Genomic DNA, 23,121 nt, shown 5'->3' with positions numbered 1-23,121 from the left:
CCTGGGTATGTAAATACCACATTATTATGACCTTCATGATATTACCTGTGTCACTTGCTGAAAAAAACAATTTTTTTAAGGAGGCAAGGCAAATTCTTAGACCAAAAAATTTGTTTAACCCATTTTAGCCAGCAGTGCCTTCCTTCAGCATAAATGAGTCTAGTTGAAAAGATGATTATATAGTTTGAATCAGTATCTGGCATAGTATTTCCATATGCACTGGCAATGATATAATTTAAATTGCCCTGATAAAATCATGTTTTATTGTGAAAGAGTTCAAGATGCTACTGTGAATAAGTTAAGTGGTGAAAGAAAACAAGGAAGCTAATCAGTAAGTTTTTATGCTGCAATGAATCTTCTGTTTACTTGCAAGCACTAGTTAAGTCATTATTCTTTACATGTGTGCATACCGTCTGAGAGGAATTTTCAAGTAAAGAAAGAACAGTGAGTTCATGAGCGCTTCAGAGATGATGAAAAGGGCCATATTTAGTGCAGTTTTTCAGAAACAAATGATACCAGTTCTTATTAATTGATGAACTGGAGGAATTAAAATAAAAAGGCTTGTTAACTGGCAAATGACTGAGTTGGGTGGGGTGGGTAGAACCCTGAAAAACAGGCTCAGACTCATTCTGTGTATGACAGGTTGGGGTGGCTCCATAAAAACAGGAAGAAGATTAGTATTATCACTGCTTTGGATTGATGGTGCCATATTGACTTATCTCTGAGGAACTTGAGAAACTTTCACATAATCCTTTTCAACACCTGTGAAGTAGGAAACTGATTGTATGTTACATAGAAAGCGCAATTAGAACATTAAAAAATTGTGACTCAAAACAAAAACAAAAAAAATTGTGACTCACTCAGAGTTCGTGAGAGAAATTCAACTCTATGGTTGAGTCCAAACCTCTGCTCTCTAAGCTAATATTATCTAATGGGTGTTCTCATCAAAATCACAGATTGCTGCCTGCCCCTCCTGCAGTTCCTGATTCTGTAAATCTGAGATTCTAAACCAAAACCAAACCCATTACAGTAAAATCCGTTCCAGCATATAGCCAACCTGCAGGACCCAGTAGAACTGGTCCATGGGGCTTCTAAGGCAATCAATTTTTATGGAAACAGACGGCCACCTCTTTCTCTCATGGATGGATGGTGGGTTTAAACCGCAGACCTTTCAGCTAACAACTGAACACTTTTAGCTACTGCACTACCAAGCCTTCCTAAGTTTGGGATAGAGCCTGAGAATTTTCATTTCTAGAAGTTCCTAGAATGATGCTGCCCGTTTGATGACTACACTTTGAGAACCACTTCTCTAGACCAGTGGTTTCCTACCTTTTTCAAGGTAGGGACATATGTACATAGAGGCCCTGTGTGGGCAAGGTGAAAAGCCCAAAGCAGCAGGTCCTAGGTCCTGTGACTACCGGTATCATCATCAGCCCAGGACTGGTCTTCATCAGGAGAAAAATCAGTTCATAGATTGAAGCTGTCAAGGATTGAATCTTGCATGGATTCATAATCAATGCTCATAGAAGCAGCGGTTGAGAGATCAAATGATAGACAGCATTGTGTAAATCGACTGCACACAACCTCTGTAAAAACAAGTGCTGAAAAAAAGGCTGTTACTTTGAGGAGGAAAGTATTCCTGACCCAAGCCATGGTATTTTCCATCGCCTCAGATATGTGAGAGTTGGACATTGAATAAGGAAGACTAAAGAAGAATGGATGCATTTGGATTGTGGTGCTGGTGAAAAATACTGAAAATACCCTGCTTGATAAAACCAATACAATACCCTGGACTGCCAAAAGAACAAATAGATCTGCTTAGAAGTAGTTCGGTCAGAATGCACCTTCAAAGCGAAGATGTCAAGACTCCCTCACTTACTTGGGACATGTTATCAGGGAAGACCAGTCCCTGGAAGAGGACAGCATATGCTTGGTCAAGTAGAGAAACAGCAAAAAGAAGGCCCTCAGAAGGATGGACTGTCACAATGGCTGCAACAGTGGGCTCAAACCTAAGAACAATTGTGAGGGTGGCACAGGACTGAGCAGGGTTTTGTTCCATTGTGCATCGGATCACTGAGTCAGAACCGACCTGATGACACTTAACAACAACAGATGATAGCTTTGAGTCCATGCCAGTGTGAAGTACGATCACGGCAAGTCACCCCATTTCTGTGACAGCCAATTTTCCTTCTGTAAGTCCCCCATCACCTCAGGTAGGTCTAAGGAGGGTACACAACCAAGGATATAAAAGCATCGTCGGTTGCTTAAAAAATCATAGCCTTTGTGATAAGACTGAGATTTCATTATGTTATTTTTTAATTCTCATTAAAATGTTAAGGTGGTAATCTACTTTCATTGCTTATACATTTAATAGGTTTCCTAGATAAATAAATTTTGTTTGAGGATGAGATGTCTAGGTAACAGCAATATTATGAAATTATTTAATTTGCCTAAAAGATTAAGAAGACTGAGCCAAACTCTAGATTGTGAAGTCAAGTTTAATTGAGATGTTGCTCTTTTTCCAGCTGAACTGTCCCAAGCAATAAATAGTGGTACGTTATCAAAACCATCTCCACCCTTACCACCTAAGAGAGGCATCCCGTCAGCCTTGGTACCCACCTCCGAGTCTGCTTCTGCCACCACCAAAGCACCAAGTGATCCAAGAGAGAAGACTGTGGGCTCTGTGGCAGCGCCCATGGTCCCACCTTCTCCATCCCCGCCGCTGCCTACTCATGTGCCTCCAGAGCCCCCGCGCTCCCTTCCAGTCCCCTCGACAGCTTGTCAAGTTGTGCCAGAAATTGAGCTTCCACCTCCCTTAGATCTACCCCACGAGGTTCCCCAGCAAGAAGAGGAGAAAAAGGAAGTATCCAAGAGAATTTTGGAGCATAGCTCTGGGGAACCCCATGTACCCTTGAGGGTGCCCCTACTCCCACTGCATATTCGAATCCAGCAGGCCCTGACCAGCCCACTGCCCATGACGCCTCCCTTGGAGGGCTCTCACAGAGCTCATTCATTGCTCTTCGAGAACAGCGACAGCTTCTCTGAGGACAACAGTACCTTGGGTCGGACCAGGTCACTTCCCATCACTATTGAAATGCTGAAAGTGTGAGTGCCTTTAAACCTTTCTTCTTACGCTCCCCTTCTGTACTCTAGGTACCCCTGCTTAGAAAATAGCCCTTACAAAAAGAAAATGGTAATAAACTAAAAGGAAAATGGGCAGATTTGGACACTTTTTTATTTTTGTAATGTTTTTTCCAGGTCATAGAGTTCCATGATGGCATAAAAATTACAAATTTGTATATGTAAAAAACAAAACCACTAGTTTTATATACTGCAAGAGAAGCAGTATAATATAGTGCTAAGGAATAGTAAGATAGTCCGAGGTTCAAATCCTAGTTTTACCACTTATGTAGTAACTGGTAGTATTCTAAGTTACTTAACCTCTCTGCTCTTTAGTTGTTTCATCTGTAAATGGAATAATAATTACCTTATAGGTTTGTTGTGAGAATGAAGTTAGTGTAGAAATGGACAGGAGTAGTACCTGCCACACAAACTTGCTAGATTAGGGAAGTCTAGAAAAAAGAACTTCTGAAATATAGTTTAGGATCCCATCCCCTGGGCTGAAACGGCCTTCTTATTTGCGTTTTCATTTGTCCCTGAACGCAAGTCCATTCACACCAGCATTGCTACTTTACTTACTTTATTTATCCTTTTAACATTCAGACAACTTGTGATTAAAAATTGACCCTCTTGGATAGGTTGAAGGATAGGTTGAAGGATACCTTATTAACTAAAAATCTGTCATAAAGCTAAGTATGGCAGCATTCTATATGTTACTTAATTTGCCACACTCACTCTGATTTTGCTGGTAATATTATTTCATATTCTTAATCTAAATTGTAGTCTTACTCACTAGTGTGAAAAGAGGGTTAAGGCGTGGTGTCGTGGGTTACGCTTTGGGCTGAAAGCCCGCCATTCGCTCCTCAGGAGAAAACTCCCAGGACAGTTGAGTTCGGGTGCACAGAATTGACTCGATGGCAGAGAACTTTAGTTTTGGATAAAACGGGACATCAGTTTTCATCTTTAGTTCTCTTTACTCCTCTGTATTGTCCTAATCTATCGTTAAACCAGAGGAAATGGATTAGATATGTGGGTATCTTTCATGAGCTCGGCACAGCGTTAGATGCTGTGCGGTTTTCTCATTTAAGCAACCAAAGCAAACTTGCATCTCACATGTAGTCATTAAGGGGCATCTCTTTAGGTTAATTTTTTTTTTTTTCTTTCTTTAGGTTAATTTTTGCTTTATAAATTCTTCACAAGATTCTTAAAGGAAGGAATTATAAATTCCTTTATTCATGAACTTTTCGGTAGTTCTTGTTATTTGTCTTGGTACTCCATTACCCGTTTCTGAAAAGGAAATATAATTATGTTGATTTGTTAGTCCAGACGATGAAGAAGAGGAGGAGCAGCCAGCCCACCCCTCTGAGCTGAATGAAGACCTGACACCTACCTCAGTCGTTCCTGAGCTACCACAGTGTCTGCAGGAGCACGAGGGAGAGAAGGAGAGTGACTCTGATTCAGAAGGTCCCGTTCAGTACCGAGATGAAGAGGATGAAGATGAAAGCCAACACAGTAAGAAAGGGTGGGGAGAGCAAAAGAGGACGTTCTTTTGCAGGCAAAGCTAACTTGAGCAAGGGTCATCCCCTGTGAAGGAATCTGCCCCAGTGCCATCCCACTGCTAAAACTAGCCCACAAGAGGGAGCCAGGAAAATCGGTTTTTTTCCCTTTTAGGTTAAACAACTTTTCACCTTGGTGGCATGAAAGAATGTAGAGTAGAAAAAAGCTCGTAGTTGGGCTTTGTTGAAAAAACTAAGATGATGCTTTCTTCCCATTTATGTTCATGAGGCAAAGAAAACTAGCCTTGTTCGTGCACACAAGTAACTATGGGTACTAGACTCCTGCTCCCTCAAAAGGAAGAGCAGTGTTTATTCAAACAGGTATAAGACATGTTATTGCACACACACAAAAATCCAAAAACATTGTTATAACTCAAAGGGATGTCCCATGCTGGGATTATTTCTCCTCCAGCAACTTGAAGAGAAAGTATGCAGAGGACAGGTAAGAGGAGAAGACAGTGCTTGCCCATCTGAGCATCTCCCTGTAAAGATGGCTAGATATCTTCAGCCTTCTTCTCACCTCTGTATTTGACTGCAGCCCTAGGAGACCAAGCACAAAGTGGGGAGCGATGTGGTGTGATCGAGTGCTTGCCTGGCTCCAGCTTGAACCTTTAACTTCAAGCCTCAAGTATCTGTTTGTTTTCTTCTCCTGCACAAAGGTGCTCTGGCCAACAAAGTGAAGAGGAAAGACACACTGGCAATGAAGTTGAACCAGCGACCCAGTGAACCAGAAATGAACCTGAATTCATGGCCCCGGAAAAGCAAAGAGGAATGGAATGAAATACGGCACCAAATTGGGAACACACTGATCCGGTAGGCCTTGGTTTGGAGGGGGCCTGATTGGGTGGGGCAAGCACATGTAGGTGGGACTGCTTTGTGGAGCGGCATTCATTTGTCTTGATGTTTTTTTAAGACTGAGAAGTGGTGTTGGAACCTTGGTGGGGTAGTGGTTACTCGCTCTACTCCCATCAAGAGTTACAGTAGGGGACAGTTCTACCCTGTCCTATAAGATGGCTGTGAGTTGGCATTGACTCAGTGGCAGTGTATTTAGTTTTTTGGTTGTTGTTTTTTATTTAGTTTTTTGAGAAGTAGTATAACTTTTTTAAGTACATGTTGGACACAGTTGGATAAACCCCTATGAACTTGGAGCTGAAAGAACTAGATGATACTCCAGCTTTAAACCATGAGCTAGAAATATTTTTTCAAAACTCTCTGGAAAAGTCAGGAAGTTCCCTAGGCAGCAAGATTTTTTGTCACTTTTTTTTCCCTTCAATCATCAGATACCAATCCAGTAAAAGACCACATCCTTTTCGTTCTTTTTCAGTAATATCTACTTCATACATTCCATGTACCTGCCTCCTTTCAAGATGGTAGTATATTTTTCAAATCAGTAAGAACTAAAAACAAAGGAAAGATGAATGCAAGCCAGCTTCCAAAAGATTCCAAGTATATAGACAGGTGTTGCCCATTCACGCTGATGGAGAGGTGAAGGAGTTAGAACCTCTGATGTTTACAAAATAATTAGCTGAGGATATTCATTTATAAAACTGTATTTTCATACAAATGTGCTTGACACAATGGGTGGATGGATTGTGATAAGAGTTATGCGAGCCCCCAATAAGATGATTTTGAATTTATATATATATTTTTTCCTCTCCTACCCCTCCTACCTGGGTTTGTGTATATGCTGTACCTCAAGACAAATCGAGGTCTTCCAGTAGATATTTTTTGGATTCTGAGATCATTCTGTGTGACTTTATTGTAATCATTTGCCTACAGAGGGGCTTCAGAAAGTGAAGAAAAGATCATGGAACACCACAGGTTTAATCTGTAGGCCCATTTATACTTGAATCATGAACTCTGTTCATGCAGACAGGATTAGCATCACATGAATTTTAAGTTGATACAACACTTGAGCTCACTACAGTAGCAATGGGGGAGGGGAGAGGGGGAATCAACATATAGATGGGCCTGTGCAATTCAAACTTAAATTGTTAAAGAGTCAACTGTTAAGTTACACACACATTTTCAACTGAACAAGAGGTTGGCACCTAACCCCTGTATTAATCAAGGTCGATTGTTGTTCATTTATAGAAAATGTCCATAGAGACAAAAATGCAGGTTAGTAGTTTCCATGACCTGTGTGAGGTCTTTGGGGGCTGAAGAAAATTTTCTGGAATTAAAGTGATGACAGTTGTACAACCTCATGACTATATTTTAAAGAGGTGAGTTTTATGGTGTATAAACTTTACCTCGATTTAAAAGTAAAAAGTCATTATTGACCAAGTGTTTTGGAATAGTAAAGGATAGCATGTGATGGTTACTTTGTCAGCCTGATTCCTCTCCATGAAGGAAAAAAATTCACAGGGGTGTTCTGACTACAGTTAGGTAAAATAAAAATTAATTTAGTAAACGACGGACATCAGGCCATCATACAACTGCTTCCCTTAAACATAATGGCCAGCCTGTGCGTCTTCTGTGGTCTGTCCATGGGAGACATTACAAAGAGATCCTAGATGGAAGGGAAGTGGGCATTTCCCCTGGCTCTGACAATGGTCGCAGCTCACAGAACACGGAGATGGAAGCCGGTTTAGGTGATGTCCACCAGGGTGTGGTACCAAAAGGTCATCTGAGGGGAGGCTGGAGTGTGGCCCTGGACACTTAAGGTCCAGATATTTCATATTTGATCTTGTTACTTTTTGTTCTGTTTTTAAACTTATTTAATATTTTATTTTTTAAGAAAAGCAATTTCTGACTACATGAAAGTTTGCAAAAGCGAATTCAAGTATATCTTTCAAATAGATTTCCAAACTGTTAGGCTCTCCACATTGACTTTCATCATTTATTGTATGCATATATTCTCATTCTCGTTCCCACTCTCATGCCTTTTTCCTTGAACCATTTGAAAATAAATTGCAGACATCATGATTCTTTTAAATAACCGTTGCACATAGTCAAGAAATTTAACATCGATAGTATTTTTGGTCTAGTAGATAATCCATATTCATTTTCACCCATCATGCAAATAATGTCTTTAAATAACATTTTCTCCCCAATTGGATATGGTATATCCAGTCCATATCATCTCTTTCATCTCCTTTAATCTGAAACCATTCTTTCACCTTTTTTGTTTCTATGACACTATTGTTTTTTAAAATCAGGCTACTTATTTTATAGGAGGCTCCTAAATTTACATGTCTGATTGTTTCTGCATGAGGAGATCCACATTATGTATTTACTGCTATACTCATTATTTATTCTCAGTGAGAGCAGGGACCTTCTATTTGTGTCTTAACCACTGGACATGTTTCCAGATCCTTGGAAGAGATCTTGTAGCCTTCAATTACTGTGTCATTGGAATAAAACAATTCTCCCTATTAAGCATAACAATTATGATTTGCAAAGTTGTTAGTTCTTTTTCCCCTGGTATAAAAGTAAAGAAATACATGTTTAATATAACAAATTTGGAAAATACCAAAAGGAAAATAGCTTACACTATCTATGAGTATAAACAAAGGTCAGCACAATTTTTTGTGAACGTGTAAATGACCAGATAGTATTTGTTTTAGGGTTTGTAGGACATATACTCATATAATTTCTGTAGATTTATTTTGTCACTCATGAAAACGTGAACAGAGTTTTGCTTGCAAAAGCAGACCTCGGGTTGATTTTAACCTTGTTGGTGCTGTTAGGTGTTTCCAAGTCACTAACCGCAGAACTGGCTATTGACACCCACCAGCCATTCCTCAGGAAAAAGATGAGGCCATCTGCTCCTGTAAAGATTCATGGGCTCAGAAACCCTCCACAGAGACACTATGCATCCGAACTACTCAATGCAAAAGGCTTAACAAATGTTTTTGTGTGTATATGGTGATAGGGGCTAGTTGGTGTCAGAAGTTGAACTAGAATCCTGACTTTGTTTGCCTATATAGTTATTTTTTATCTTGTCATATTTATACTAATATTTTCCTTGTAACATTGTTTTTATTTAAAGTGAATCAGATAAGCAAATGAACTATTATCAAGTTGAAAGTTTATTTTTTATACTTGTGGGTTATAATATAAACAAAGACCAAAAAGAAATCTTTATAAACAAGATCGGGAGATTTGACACTGACAGTAACTCGTGTATCTCCTTTATAGTCGACTAAGCCAAAGACCAACAGCCGAAGAACTGGAACAGAGAAATATACTGCAACGTAAGTCATTGTGGAAACAAAGTTGTGTAGCTTTTCTCTGCATGTTTCTGACTTGACTGCGCTGCACAAATTAGAGAAGCATTGCTCAGGGAGCCAAGCAGAGCAGTCCAGCCAGGGAAGGACTGGATAACTTTTTCCTTGAAGAAATGTAATTCCCTTCAAACTTCCTTTAGAAGATAGCATTGTGTTTAGTATGCTGGGAGACGCCTCAGGAGGTTTTGTTATAAAGTTCTCACCGGATCCTGGGACTGCAGGGGCATTTGGGGACATTTGAGCACACAAAGGTGTGGTCCGGCTGTCTGTCTTCAAGGAGATAAGATACACGACTTAGCACGTGGAAGGAGCCTTCCAGTACCTAGTGGGATCTGAGAACTGGAGTCTAAAACAAATCCCACGTACAGCAAGTCTTCCTACATCTCTTATCCTTGCCCCTTAAGATTTTTCTTATCTCTTGGTATCCCTATATTCACATTTGTGTCCTGTGTATCTAGTTAAATTTTTGATATGGTGTTTTTAACCTAGTACAGATTTGTTTTACTTTTTCTGGTTATAGAGTGAAAATTGGCCATAAAAACCTCCTCAGTGAAGAGGGGTAGTCTTCCCAAAAGATTCTTGTGTACATGCCCAATTTCTGACCAATAACCCCCCCAATACTCTCAACTCTATTCGGATATACAGAACTCAGTGAGTCATTGTTGATGTGTGGCAGCTTTTACAGACCTGTCACATTAAACAGTGTGATCCCCACTCTCCATGCTTAGTGCTTTCTCTGGAGCAGGGCTCTATAGACTGCTTCATAACCAGTACATAGTAAATATTTTCAGCTTCACAGGTGAAGAAATAAAAAGGAGGCTATTAATGTAAGTAGTTATAAAGCCATTTAAAATGTAGCCATTTGAAACTGAAGACTTAGCTTGTGGGTAATTAAAGTACAGGCAGCTGACCAGATTTGGCACCATCGTGTGCTGGCTTATTCTGCTCCTGTGTATTTGATTTTACTGTCTGGCAAGAAAATGGTCATTAGCCATCTCCACAGTTAGTATTGTAAGAAATATCTTTACTGTAGTTACTAAGAAGTTATGCAAAGTTTCATTCTTAAGTAATCATTTTTCTTTCTTACTCTCAACTTTAGCTAAAAATGAAGCTGATCGTCAGGCTGAAAAGCGAGAGATAAAGCGTCGCCTCACTAGAAAGGTACTGTCACCTGGGTGTCTGGTTAGCTGCCTTCTGTTGACTGAATGCTGTGGAGTTCGATGACATGTTTGCTAGAAAAAAATTAGTTTGACTTGAAGTCCCATAGGTCGCACCGAAAATTAAAACAGACTACAAATCGAGGAAACAGCACATTATCAAAAGCTTGTTTGTTTTTAAATGTTTAGAGAAGCCCTGGCACAAGAAGATGCCCAGTGTATATTTGATTAAATACATTTTCATTCTCCTTTGATAGATGTAAGCGCTAATCATAGCCTGTTGGAGTATAGACTGTAATAAGACAGTGTAGTACTTGCTTTGTAAAACAAGCTGGTTGTTTTATTTATTTATTTATTTTTGGTTGGTTTATAATCAAAGGAAGAACTACCTTGAACTGACCCTTAGTAGAACCTGACATGTGTCAAAAAACTGATTTCTTCTTGGTGCGAAACCATTTGGAAAGGATCCTTTCTGTTCCAGGCCTATGTGAGCTTTTAAACCCTGGAGTTAATCCCTCACTTCTTTCTGTACTGGGTTATTGGGAGCCCTGGTGGTGCTACTGTTGAGATAAGCATTGGGCTGCTACTTACAAAGTTGACAGTTCAAACCTACCAGCTATCCCATGAGAGACAGCCTGGCCTCTCTGCTCCCAACAAGATATATGGTCTCAAAAGCCCTCTCTCTATAAAGTCCGTGTAAGTCAGAGGCCACTTAATGGCAGCGATTTTTATTGTTTAAAATAAGTTATAATTGCCTCCCATATATTCTGATCTGTTCTAAGTTCTCTTCCTGACTTCTCTCACTTCTCCTTGCTAAGCCAGAATAAGTGCCCTTGTTAAAGTGAGCCTAGTTAGGAGCTCTGGAAGCACTTAGTGCCTTCAGCCTCAGCAGATTACCCATCCATGCAGACTCAACTCATGTTTCAAGAATCCGCTACCTTGGAGATTATGTTAAGAAATGTTCACTTGATAATATCCACTAATAAATGTTGCTCTCATTTCCAATGTGTGCATTTTCTGGTGCATTTGTATATGTATTTATGGCTCTAGCCCTTTCCATAAACAATAAAAGCTTTGCTATCCAGAATGTGGTTCGCAGACAGATTCTCAGGCCTTATCCCGACCCACTTTGCAGCAGTAAACATTTAATTTGGAGAAGCACTGGATGAGAGTAGTGGTTCTTGATCTTATCTGTGTACTGAGGAGCTTTTAAAAAAATCTCGTGTGTCCAGAATCTCTCCGCGTAGAACCCAGGCATCAGAAGTATTTACAGCTACCCAGCTGATCCCAGTGTGCACTGCAGGAGGGAGCCCTGAGTTAGAGGTCATTGGAATTTGTGATTAATGCCTAATTCCAGGCACAGCAAACTAAGAAGTTCCATTTCTTTCAGCTCAGTCAAAGGCCAACTGTGGCCGAACTGCTGGCCAGGAAGATTCTGAGGTTTAATGAATATGTCGAGGTAACAGATGCTCAAGATTATGACCGGCGCGCCGACAAACCTTGGACCAAACTGACCCCTGCTGACAAGGTAACTAGAAAGCTTGCTTTTAAAATGTTTTCTTTGTTTGAAGGATTCAGCACACTTTAACTCCTAACTGTAGGAGTTAAAGCATTCAGCTGCTAACCCAAAGGTCAGCAGTTTGAACCCACCAGTCAGCTTCCCTGCCTTGGGAGCCCTGTGGGGCACTTCTGCTCTGTCCTGCAGGCTTGCTATCAGCCAGAAGTAGCTTGATGGTGGTGGATGGAGATGCTAACTAAAGGAGGAATAATCATAAACAATGCTTCTGGTTTTCAGATAACATTAAATTTCAAATCAGGACACAAAATGTAACCAAAGAAAAGAAAATCTGCACAGCATCCCAGAGGATAGAAAAATAACTTGGAGAAAATAAAGCACATCAGATTTGTTTGGGGGATGTATTTGAGTAACTATGCAATTTACTATTGTCATGAGGAGAACATTTTGTAGTCTGTGGGTACTATAAAAGCTAGAATCTCCATGATTCTTGCTGGTTTTTCAAGGATGTGATTAAATGGTGAGTTTAGAGTTCTTGGGAATGGCATTGGGAAAGATGTTAGAGAAGCAGCTCAGAGCTGAGTTCACTGTTGACTTGGCTTCTTTCCCTTTCCTTGGTTCCCCAGTGAGGTTTGGTTGACTCAAAAAGTAGAGACAGTTAAGAGACAACAAATCTCATTCCTAGAGTATGACAAACGGAAAGGATAGTACAGCATGTTTGTTTCATCTCCACAGGCTGCCATAAGAAAAGAACTAAATGAATTTAAAAGCTCTGAGATGGAGGTTCATGAAGAGAGCAAACATTTTACACGGTAAGACTCTAAAAAGACCCAAGTATTAAGAGCTAAGTGGAGCCCCTGAAAACATGCGGATAAGCACACAAGTCAGAGATGAAGGACTCTAATGATGGAGTTGTAAGGTCGCCTACTCGCTGGTGATTGCAAGAAGCAACCTTAGGAGAAAGAGATGAGAAAAATTATTCTGAGTGTAGCATTTAATGTATATTTTCTTATTTAATCTTTAACAAGTGCAACTAATAATAATATCTCCATTTATAAATGAAGAAACCGAAACTCCGAAGAGTTCAGTAAAATTGCTAGTCAGTTGAAGGAGCAGGTTTGGGAGCAAGAAATGAATGGGTGGGGGAATGTAACCCGCCACAGGTTATATATGAGGAGATTCTACAAGACTGAAAACATTTTGTCACTTTTTCTGGTTTCAGTTCTTTCTTCCACAATTAATCCTACCAATTTAGAATATAAACCTCTTGAATTAGCTATCTTTTTGCCAAGGAATCATTTGATTCATAATAACATTTTATGATTAATGATCCATCCAATATCTAAACATCAGCCAGCCAGGGGAATTAATGTGAAAGTCTCTTTTTTAGGCCTAGTTTTATTGAGCTCTAATTAGCATATCATACAGTTGAGTAGCTGAGACATGCTAAAAGGGCTGTGCAGTGGCCACCGCCGTCACCTTTGGAGCACGCTCTTGTTTCTCGGGCCCATTGCTGTTGACTCTCCTCATTTCCCCCACCCCTCCCTTCCCTTCCGTGTCCCAGGCAATTACTAATCCAGCTGCTGTCTTCATAGACCCACCCTTCCTGACTTCCCTACACAGAAAAACATGCACAACAAAGACCCACAACAATGACCAAAGAAAGCAGAGAATATTTTTACATTAGAATTAATCCAAAGGGAGCTCAAATTACAAGGGTTACATTCTAACCTAAGTACAGCTGCTAAAATCTCTTTTACCGTGCTCTTTGACATTTGAACAGTTTACATGGGGATGCTGCAATTGGATTTGGGGCTTCGAAAGTATCTTTATGTGATTGTCAGAGCATTTGTGAAGAAACTAACAAAGAAGATGCGATGACAAATATGAGGTTTGCTGTATAAAGAACAAGGAAAATTGGAAAATAAGATTTTTTTGAAGATGTCTTTCGTTAGTAAACACCCACTCCTCACTTACTAGCATGGTTTGGTTCTAAAAATTAGGTCATTGTACAAAAATTGGCCTTACAGGAAAATAGAGTATGGCCACATCAGATCACCAAATGGAGGATGATTACTGATTTGTAATGATATATATATGCAGTTACATAAGGATGTAATTTATAACTACAAGATAATATTACATAACTGCAAAATGATATCATTCCTTAACTGCCAAACCACTGAGAATCGTGGCCATGCCAAGCTGACTTGACATGACTTTAACCCTCACATCCAGTTCTTAGTTTTGCCTCACACCTCAGCATTCATCACGCCAGACATACAATGTCAATGTGCAAAACAGTTGGATAGTATATTTTTACTATTGTAAATCTGAAATGTCGAATAATGAAATAATTAATGAGTAAGGAATAGGGGTATGGGTAAACTGTAATTTTGACCACAGACTTATTTTGTACTGAGCCCTGATGTGAGAGAACAACAAAAACACCATGCAAGACACCGACCGAAGTGCAAACATGAGTGATCAGCGTTACTTGTCTGCCAGGAGTGATTGGTCTAGTCTGGGAAAGGGTTTGTGTATTACTACATGCAATACAGTCAATATCCAAATATAAATACTCCAGTCTGTCTACCAGGATTCATACCTCCGCCCCACCATTTCTTAGCGATGTCGGTTATTTTTGTTGTTACGATGGTCAAGTGCTTTAGTGACCACGAATGAAGGGACAGGACTAAGTCGTTGATAAAGGAAGAGTCAGAAAAGGTGACTCACAATGAGGCTTTGAAAAGTTTGTGGGGAAGTTCTATTATCTCTTAGTTTCGGTTTTCTAGTAACTCTTTGAAGCCCCTAGTACGGGCTGGCTCTTAGAGTCGGTAAGAGAATTTATCTGGATGAAAAGGAAGGAAATAGCAGAGTAAGCAGACCCAGAAGCGAGGCCATGGGAGGCAGAAAATGCCTGTTGTTTATGGGTAACAGGAAATGTGGGTGGAGCAGAGGGTGTGTGGAGGAAGATGAACCCAAAAAGTCGGTCGAGGTTACACATGAAAGTTTTTTTAAAACTTCTGTGAGGATGTTCAAGTCATTGGAAGTTTATGAGCAGAGAATTCTGTCTTTCGCAATGTACTCTGGTGGTCGGGTGGAAGGAGAAGGGCACTAGCTGCGAGGAAGCCAGTGCAAAGTGATTGAAGTATTCCTATAAATGACAGGCTAGCCCAAATCAGGGCACTGACAGTACAAAAGGGACTTGAAAGACGTTTTGATCATAGGAGAGACAAGATTCCGTGGTCTGTTAGGTAAAAAATATTCCGGTCACCATCAAGTTGCGGTGGAGTCACAGCCACCGAGGTGTGTCAGAATAGAGCCTTGCAGTGTCATCAAGGACTGGCCTTTTAGAAGTAGATTGCCAGCCCTTTCTTCAGAGATACCTCTGGGTGGAATCGAACAACTAACATTTGAAGGCTTTGAAACAGTTTGGGGTTACTACACTTTAGGACATTTATTTAGTTGTTATGTATTGAGCACCTACTATAGGATAGAGCCCTGGTGGTGTAGTGGTTACAGGTTGGACCACTGACTGCACGGTCAGTGATTAGAAACCACCAGCCCACTCTGGGGTAGAAAGAGGAGGCTGTCCACTCATGTGGAGAGTTAGTCTCAGAAACCCACAGGGGGGTTGGGAGGGAGGGGGAAAATGAGGACCTAATGCCGGGGGTTTAAGTGGAGAGGAAGTGTTTTGAGAATTATGTACAAATGCGCTTTACACACTTGATGTGTGTATGGATTGTGATAAGAGTTGTGTGAGCCCCTAATAAAATGATTTAAAAAAAAAAAGAAACCCACAGGGGCAGTTCTACCCGGTCCTGTCGGGTCGCTCCAAATCAGAATCGGTTCAGTGGCCAGTGGCGGTGAGGGAGAGTATATGATGGGAACCATGCTGGTTGCTCGGAGTGAGTGCAGCAGGGATCGAGAGAAAGGCCTTGTCCCCAAATGGCTTATATCCTAAAAGAGGAGAGCAGACAGTAAACGTATTAAAAATAAATTACATTCTTGAGACAATAATTGGATATCCAGCCTTAGAGTTCAGGAGAAAAGCAAGACTTGAAAATACAAGTTTATTGAGGGAGGGGTGATGGGGGAGGGAGGGGAAAAATGAAGACCTAATGTCGGGGGTTTAAGTGGAGAGAAAATGTTTTGAGAATGAAAACAAATGCGCTTTACACAATTGATGTGTGTATGGATTGCGATAACAGTTGTATGAGCCCCTAATAAAATGTTTAAAAAAAAAATACAAGTTTATGAAATAAGACAGTGGGGAAAATGCTTTTTTTTTATTCATAGGGTGGGCAGAGGGGAAAGAATCAGAAAAGTATTTGAGGGAAAGCAATGAAGAGGAAGAAAGAAAACTAAGGGGTAATAGCCTCATGGAAGCCAAGAGTTTCTGAAAGGAAGGGGAGGGGTGGGAGCATCAGATGCTACAGGAAGCAAAGGCAGAGTTGGTTTTGTTTTAACTTATGGTGTAGCATTTTACTGCTGCAGATTTAACAATAACAAAGCAGCTACATTCTGTGGTAACTTGACTCTTTGTGCTCCTCTGTTTTAGCTACCATCGCCCATGATGCTGAAATTTGGGAGAACTAAATGACAACCCTGAAACTGGCAGCTTTGCTGCTTCGTCCTCCAGCATGACATTGAGGGACATCAGTGCTCCCCAGCCTCCCAGGCCACACCGGGTCCAAGGGGTCCGGTTCAGGGCTAAATAGCACTTCTATGAATGTAGCATTTCACTGGAATGGATTTTCCCGTGCTGCCCTTGGGGCGCAACTGAACATGTCTATATTTTTTAATCTTTTTACATTGCCCCATATTTGAGGGGTTCCCTCACCAGCCACCAAAGTCCCGGATAATCTGCAAGTTCCGAGTTTTATTGGTTGCACCACACCTCGCCTCAAGATGACCGCCTGTGCCAAGGCACAGTTCACACGGATGGCCTTACCTCCCCTGCCCTGGCTGTGAGACCACTTGGTAGGCATTGAGTTCCAGCCATCAGTTCTAACTGACAGTGGGGCACTAGAGGCCCTGGGTCTTCTGGCAAGAGCCCCCCACCTCCAAGGGGAACTTTCACACACCCCAGGGAACCGGCATGTCAGTTGAAAAGCAATGTGCTTCTCCTATTATAGGGAGTCCTGGTGGCACAGTGGTTAAGCACTAGGCTGCTAACGGAAAAATCTGCAATTCAGACCCACCAGTGCTCGTGGGAGAAAGATGTGACAGTCAGTTTCCATAGGATTTGTAGCCTTGGGAACCCCATGAGACAGTTTTCTTCTGCCCTGTGGGTTCACTCTGAGTTAGAATTCAGCTCAACAGCAGTGGGGAGAGAAAGCTCTTAGAACATAGCAATATATTCCTCCTCTGGCACTCAAGCCTGAAAAGAAACTCAGGAGCCAGTATGTTTCCCCTTTGGGGCATAGATTCCCCCTAATTTTTTACAAAAAGTTGTAAAGAAATATGGAGACTTTTGTTCTCTCTGTGAAAGAGTCTAAGCTGAAACCGGGTTTAAAGTCATAAAATAAGAAAGTGTATATATTTCCTGTATACAAAAACAAAATTAAAAAGCCTTCATAGTAATGCCAACTTGGCAGAAAACGGACTGAAATTGTATAGGCTGTGGTGCTTTCTGTGTACCAAGTGATCCTTCTGCGTCGCGCTGACCAGGAGCCGGTCCTCCTCCAGAAACAGGTGTTGCCGTTCTGGAGGAGCACTCCGATGCCACTGGCCCCACACCTGGGCTGAAGGGATGTGGGGTGGGGGTTTGCAACCAGAGGCGACTGGTTGGGATTTCTTCTCAAGTGCTCCTCCTCGGCTCCAAACACTGATCCTCTTGCGGAACCTCTGTGCAGTTTCTGCCACGTCCCTCCTCTTCCAAGCTATAGCCACTGTCATTGCTGCCTGGACATTTGTTCAACCCCACCTCTTTTGTATTTGTAATATAAATAATAATATCCTGATATACAAGCTTTTCACTTGCTTTGATTTTTACAGAAAACCATACAGCCTCGCTGTTTCCCTCTAATTCCTATGCACACGAAGTGGAGGAAACAGTCGCTCCTGCACTTGAATGTGGTGGCTTTTTCTCTAATGGTCAGGAAATGTTAACTGTTTACTAGGTTTCTTCTGATATAGTCTGTGCTTCGTGGCTTTAGTTCTGTTTGAACTCCTGTCCTAGATTTTTCTTTTTCTTTTTTTTCTCCTTTCATGTCAGCATAAAATTTGGTGAAGAATCAGAATATTAGATCAAAACGAAAAAGCTGAAGTGACCTTGAAGGCAGTATCTTTTGTGTGTGTGGTAAGAAGCCCCCCAGAGAATGTGTGCTCCTCAGTTCCTGTCCGTTGGGCTAATGATTCCAGCGAGAGACGGGTCTGCGGCTCTGTGGGACACATGCACGTTAGGGTAACTGAGGGGAGACGGTGTATCGGTCGGTGGTGGTTGGTCTGTAAGGTGGCCACACATTATCTGCTAACTTCTCACCTTTCCTTCCTGTTGGCTTGAAAACTCGCTGGCTGATGCCAGCATCTTTGTGGTGTGCTATGACACTTTGAAATCCTTCCTTTGGAAACTGCCTTTTTCTTAATGTGCCAACCTTGAAACAGATTTACCTGCCTTCTCTGTGCCACCAAGGGAGTCCATTCATCTTTCATCTCCTTTGTGCTCCTTTGAAGCAAGACACTTTGGGGAGGTCAAGTCTTTCTAGGTGTTTTGTGATTTTAATAAATCTTCTTTTTTCTGTCCCTGTAATTAACAATTCACACTCATAATGTAAAGAAACAAAAACATAATGTACTTCAAGATATTTCCATGATGTACAGAATCTCCTTGTAAAATAAATAATTGTGTTGTATATCAGTCTTCATATCAATATTAATTATTAAAGTATTTTAAAGTTAAAAGAAATGTAAAATGTTTGTGTTTTTTAAGTCCTTCCCTATTCCAAAATGAGTTTAGCTATTTTTTTAAAGGCCCTAAAATATGACATGAGACACTCAGTGAGAGGTCACTGAGGTAAAAAGAATAATAAAAAGCACATTAAATATAGCTGGAGGTGAGAGTGGGTCATGTTTGTGTCTGTTTGTGCATGTGTATGAAAATAAGTGAGGAAGGCAACTTGAATGTCATCCATGTGCCAGATGTTACATGGGCTGCTTTATCCCAAATTAAGTGATAGTATTACTTCCCCAAGGTGAAAGCAAATTATGTAACCACTCTTTCTATATTTGGTCCCTACCGGCTCTAGTCCCTTTCCAAGGATTTACCAAGTCTGGACACCATCGCCTTCAGGTGGCGTCAGGAAAGGACTGTTGCCGTCATGCACGTCTCTCCGGCAAGCAGCCCAGTCAATCCAGGTGGTCTCAGCACTGACTCACTGCTTGTCACTTCAGAGAGTGGCCTTGTTTCTAGCATGTTGCCCTTTATCAGAGGTTAAATCCAGCATTCAAAACTGCTCAGGTCATCAGCTTCCTACATCTACACTGTCCGAAGCCCCCAGACCCTGGGGTTCATTCCCTCAAGGCATTTGGTAAATACTCAAATAGAAATAGCCATGGCCAGGCCCCTGTGTTTCACCGATCTGACTCGCCATCGTGTATACTTACATCATCCACAGTCAACAAACACTATTCAGCTCCATGCGGGCCTTCCTGGAAATCCTAAACACTAAAACACAACATTGCCAATGAGTCGTTTTCAACTCAGAGTGACCCTGTAGGATAGGGTAGAATCACTCCTGTGGGTTTCCAAGACTAAGGCAGTGGTTCTCAAACTACCTCTAATACAGTTCCTCGTGGTGGTGACCCCCAACCATAACATTATTTTCATTGCTACTTCATAAATGTCATTTTGCTACTGTGATGAATCGGCAACCCCTGTAAAAGGGTCAATCGCCCTCCCAAAGGGGTCGCAACCCACAGGTGGGGAACCAGTGCTTTTAGGGGAACAGAAAGCCTCATTTTGCTCCTAAGGAGCAGCTGGTGGTCTCTAACTGTGGCCCAACAAGTAACCACTCCGCTGTCAGGTTCCTCTAAACACTTAATGAACTGGAAACTAATTTGCTCTCTCATCCAACACAATAAAATGAAATATTAATGTTATCGTGAAGTCCCTCCATCTAATCTCACCCATAAGAGGGACAAAGGTGCAATGACAGTTAATCTGGTCTTCCAACAAGATCTTTTCAAGATTAACCTCTCCAAATGTCTGTCACATGCTACCTACCCAGCCTGTAGCTCACGGAGCTGGGTGTATTTTGTGAGTTGTTTGGACCCTAACCACACATTTCGGAAAGTGAGGAAGCTCAAACCTTACTCCCTGTTCATGTGAACATCCAAAGTGCATCTAAGGTGGCTTTACTCATTTTCATTATTTCTGGACCATGTTCTTTTATATAAGGTGTGGGGCTATACAATTTTTTTTTTATCATTTATCCATTTTCCAACAAAGAATGAATTGAGGAATCCCAAAAGAATCAAGAGAATGAATTTCTTGCCTATGATGCTCACAGCACACCACACACATTAGTAAGTGGTAGAAACACAAGCCAAACCTTGAGCAGATTAAAAATCACTGATGAAAGTATTGATCTCTACTTAATCTGGGGCAAAAAAAAAGGAAACCAGAGACTCAACAATAAGAACCCCAGTCCATCTACCCTGAGACCAGAAGAACTAGATGGTGCCCAGATACCACCACTGACCTTTCTGATCAGGGCCACAAAAAAGGGACCCTGGTAGAATGGGAGAACAATTATGGAATAGAACCCCACATTCCAAAAAAGTCCTACTAGAGATGGGAGGACTTCCCAAAACTATTGCCCTGAGGTACCCTTCAAACAAAACCCCAACAAGGTCACTTTGCAGCTAATAACAAATTGGCTCACAAAACAACACTGTAGACCTATATAAAAGCAAATGGTCAACAATTATTTTAAAACAAAGATGAAAATATAAGGAAACAACTTGTCCAGAAGTTGTTGAATGGGAACCTAAACTGTTGTGTGCGCCTTCAGTAAAAACCCAGTATTCTTAAAAGGTTACAACTCTGGAGCACGCTACGCAGCGTGCACGGGGTCACCATGATTCAATCTCGGTCACAAACAACAGGGAGAAGTGACGTCCTCTCAGCCCTCAGCAGACTGTTCACATCCTCCGTCTGCTGAGAATGGTTTGTACAAAGCATCCATACAGCACTCACAAGCACTAGTACAACTTGCCCTCATCTCTCTTTCCCAGATGTGGTAAGCTGTAGAGGACCGACAACGTCTCTGTTCTATTTCAGAAGTCCCAGTGTCTAGCACAAAGACTCCTAGCCACCCTCTGAGTAGAACAGGATAGAACTGCCCCGTGGGCTCCCCAGACCTTAACTCTACGGGAGTGAAAAACCCTCTTTCTTCTTCACAGAGGCTGGTGGTTCTGAACCGCTGACCTTGCAGTTAGCGTAACCACTATACCACCACGGCTCCGTAGTCAGAATGGACAGTGGCAGAAAGTTTGGGGGTTTTTTGAGCACAAACACATACCCACTAAGTAAATGTCGAACGAGTACTTAAAAAGGGACTCAATGCTAACTAACAGAATCATCGTCTTCTAAACTTCCAGTTCTCAAACATTTTCCTCTTGGGGCCTCTTCACAAACATGGAGGACCCCAAAGAACTTTTGTTTCTGTGAGTTATATCTCTTGATAGGTAATATACTGAACTTAAAACAGAAAGTTTTAAAATGTGTTAAAATTTGTTTAGGGAAAGCAAAACTCATAAAAATCAGTGAGAAGAGCGGTAGGCCGCTTTTGTCTGTCTAACAAATCCCTTTCATAGCTAGCTTGATAGAAAACAGCTGGATTCTCAAAACTGCTTCTGTATTCACTCGGGTTTTTGTTTTGTTTTTGCTTCAGGTTTTTAACGTCAGGGGAAGTCGGTGGCAAGATATTTGGGGGGAATCCTGTAGGCCTGTGGCTCTCTAAGTCCCTCCAGTAACTTGTGAATATGGGCCTTGATGTTCCTGGAGTTCTTGGTAAGGCTGTTGCTGAGCTCTGTAAGGAGAGAGCTCTTGCAATCAATGAACTTGAGTGCTTCTCTCAATGTCAGCTCCAAGTAAAAAACCATACCTCAGGGCCATGGAGCTCCATAAAGTGACTGGGAGCACTGTGTCAATGAAGGTGCTACAGCCTAAATGCACGCGCATGCCTAACTCCCAGGGCTTCGCCTCTTCAAGTCCCTCGATGACACTTTTCAGTTGAAGGAAGTGGGTCAGCTGCCCATAGACTTTCTCTCTCTGTTCCTCAGGTCTGCTGAATCACATACTGATGAAGACCTCATAGTGCAACACTTTCCCACCCATAGACTCTACCTCCTGTAGACTCTACCTCATGTAGCAGTCATGGTCACGACAGACTCCTTAGGGCAGCAGTTCTCAACCTGTGGGTCTCGACCCCTTTGGGGGTCGAACAACCCTTTCACTGGGATCGCCTCAGGCCATTGGAAAACACGTTATTTCCAATGTTATTAGGAACCAAGACACCATTCCTCTATCCGTCTCCAAGTAGGTCCAGGCAGATATGTCCACATACCCCATGTAAAGACTGTTACCCATGCTACACCATGCTTAATTTATTCATAATTAGAAATAAATATTTCACAATATATAATTACAGATTGTTTTTGTGATTCATCACTACGCTTTAGTTACGTTCAATTTGTAACAATGAAAATACATCCTGCATATCAGATATTTACATAATGATTCATAACAGTAGCAAAATGACAGTTATGAAGTAGCAACGAAAATAATTTTATGGTTGGGGGTCACCACCACATGAGGAAGGAACTGTATTAAAGGGTCATGGCATTTGGAGGGTTGAGAACCACTGCCCGAGAGTTTCAGGGAATAAGAACAGCCAGTAACTCTTAATCCCTAGTGCTAGTTTAAGTATTGGAAGAAAATGTATTCTTATGCAAATAAACAACTGGAAAAAGACATCAGCCATGCTGGCAAGCATAAATGGTCTTCAGTGGGAAATGTGACTATTTAACTTCCAATTCAATTGATCATTTAAGTACTTTCCCTGGAAACAAAATGTGTACTTCGCCATTTTGTCACATAGAATATTAAAACGATGGCTACTTTGGTCGAGATGTAATAAAATACTTTTTACATCTTCATCAAGGTCATTCTTAGGTGATAGCCTAGTCTTTATAACTCATAAGTCCATTTGGTCGAGTAGAACTACCCCATAGGGTTTTCTGGTAGGTGGCCAGGTTAGCAGCTAAGCCCCTGGCGTTTACGCCCCTACCAGGGTTCCTTAATAACACAGATTCATTAACTAGGTTTCTACGCAGTACAGTCCGGCCGTGATGCCCGTGATGACCGTACTTAGCATGAATTTGTCTGTTGGGAGCCGGTGGCCATTAAGGCCATAGCCTCAGCCACGGAGCCGAACTTGGCTGCTTCCTAGTTAAGTGTTGTCTTTCATTTGCTAAACCTGTGGGGACTGGCCCTGCCTAAATCCCTGCCTCCGCGTTCCTAGCTACGT

General features: G+C 41.5%; 1 protein-coding gene across 4 annotated transcripts in view; it reads left to right on the top strand.

Moving 5' to 3' along the window:
- Positions 1–16,795, top strand: part of PHACTR4 (phosphatase and actin regulator 4) — an 85,997-nt gene extending 69,202 nt beyond the window's left edge. For all 4 annotated transcript variants that reach the window (XM_045299066.1, XM_045299067.1, XM_045299068.1 and 1 more), the window contains 8 exons: positions 2,526–3,105; positions 4,442–4,632; positions 5,336–5,489; positions 8,820–8,875; positions 10,008–10,069; positions 11,456–11,593; positions 12,317–12,393; positions 16,146–16,795. In XM_045299066.1, the coding sequence (XP_045155001.1) occupies positions 2,526–3,105; positions 4,442–4,632; positions 5,336–5,489; positions 8,820–8,875; positions 10,008–10,069; positions 11,456–11,593; positions 12,317–12,393; positions 16,146–16,161 (1,274 nt within the window). In that variant the 3' untranslated portion in view covers positions 16,162–16,795. The remainder of the gene's footprint in view (positions 1–2,525; positions 3,106–4,441; positions 4,633–5,335; positions 5,490–8,819; positions 8,876–10,007; positions 10,070–11,455; positions 11,594–12,316; positions 12,394–16,145) is intronic.
- Positions 16,796–23,121: the final 6,326 nt, after the last annotated feature.

Source organism: Echinops telfairi, unplaced genomic scaffold, assembly GCF_000313985.2.
Source record: "Echinops telfairi isolate 266 unplaced genomic scaffold, ASM31398v2 ScPeMD7_7457;HRSCAF=8495, whole genome shotgun sequence".
NCBI lineage: Eukaryota > Metazoa > Chordata > Mammalia > Afrosoricida > Tenrecidae > Echinops > Echinops telfairi.
Note: the sequence above shows the minus strand (reverse complement) of the source record. Positions and strands in the feature narration are given on the sequence as shown.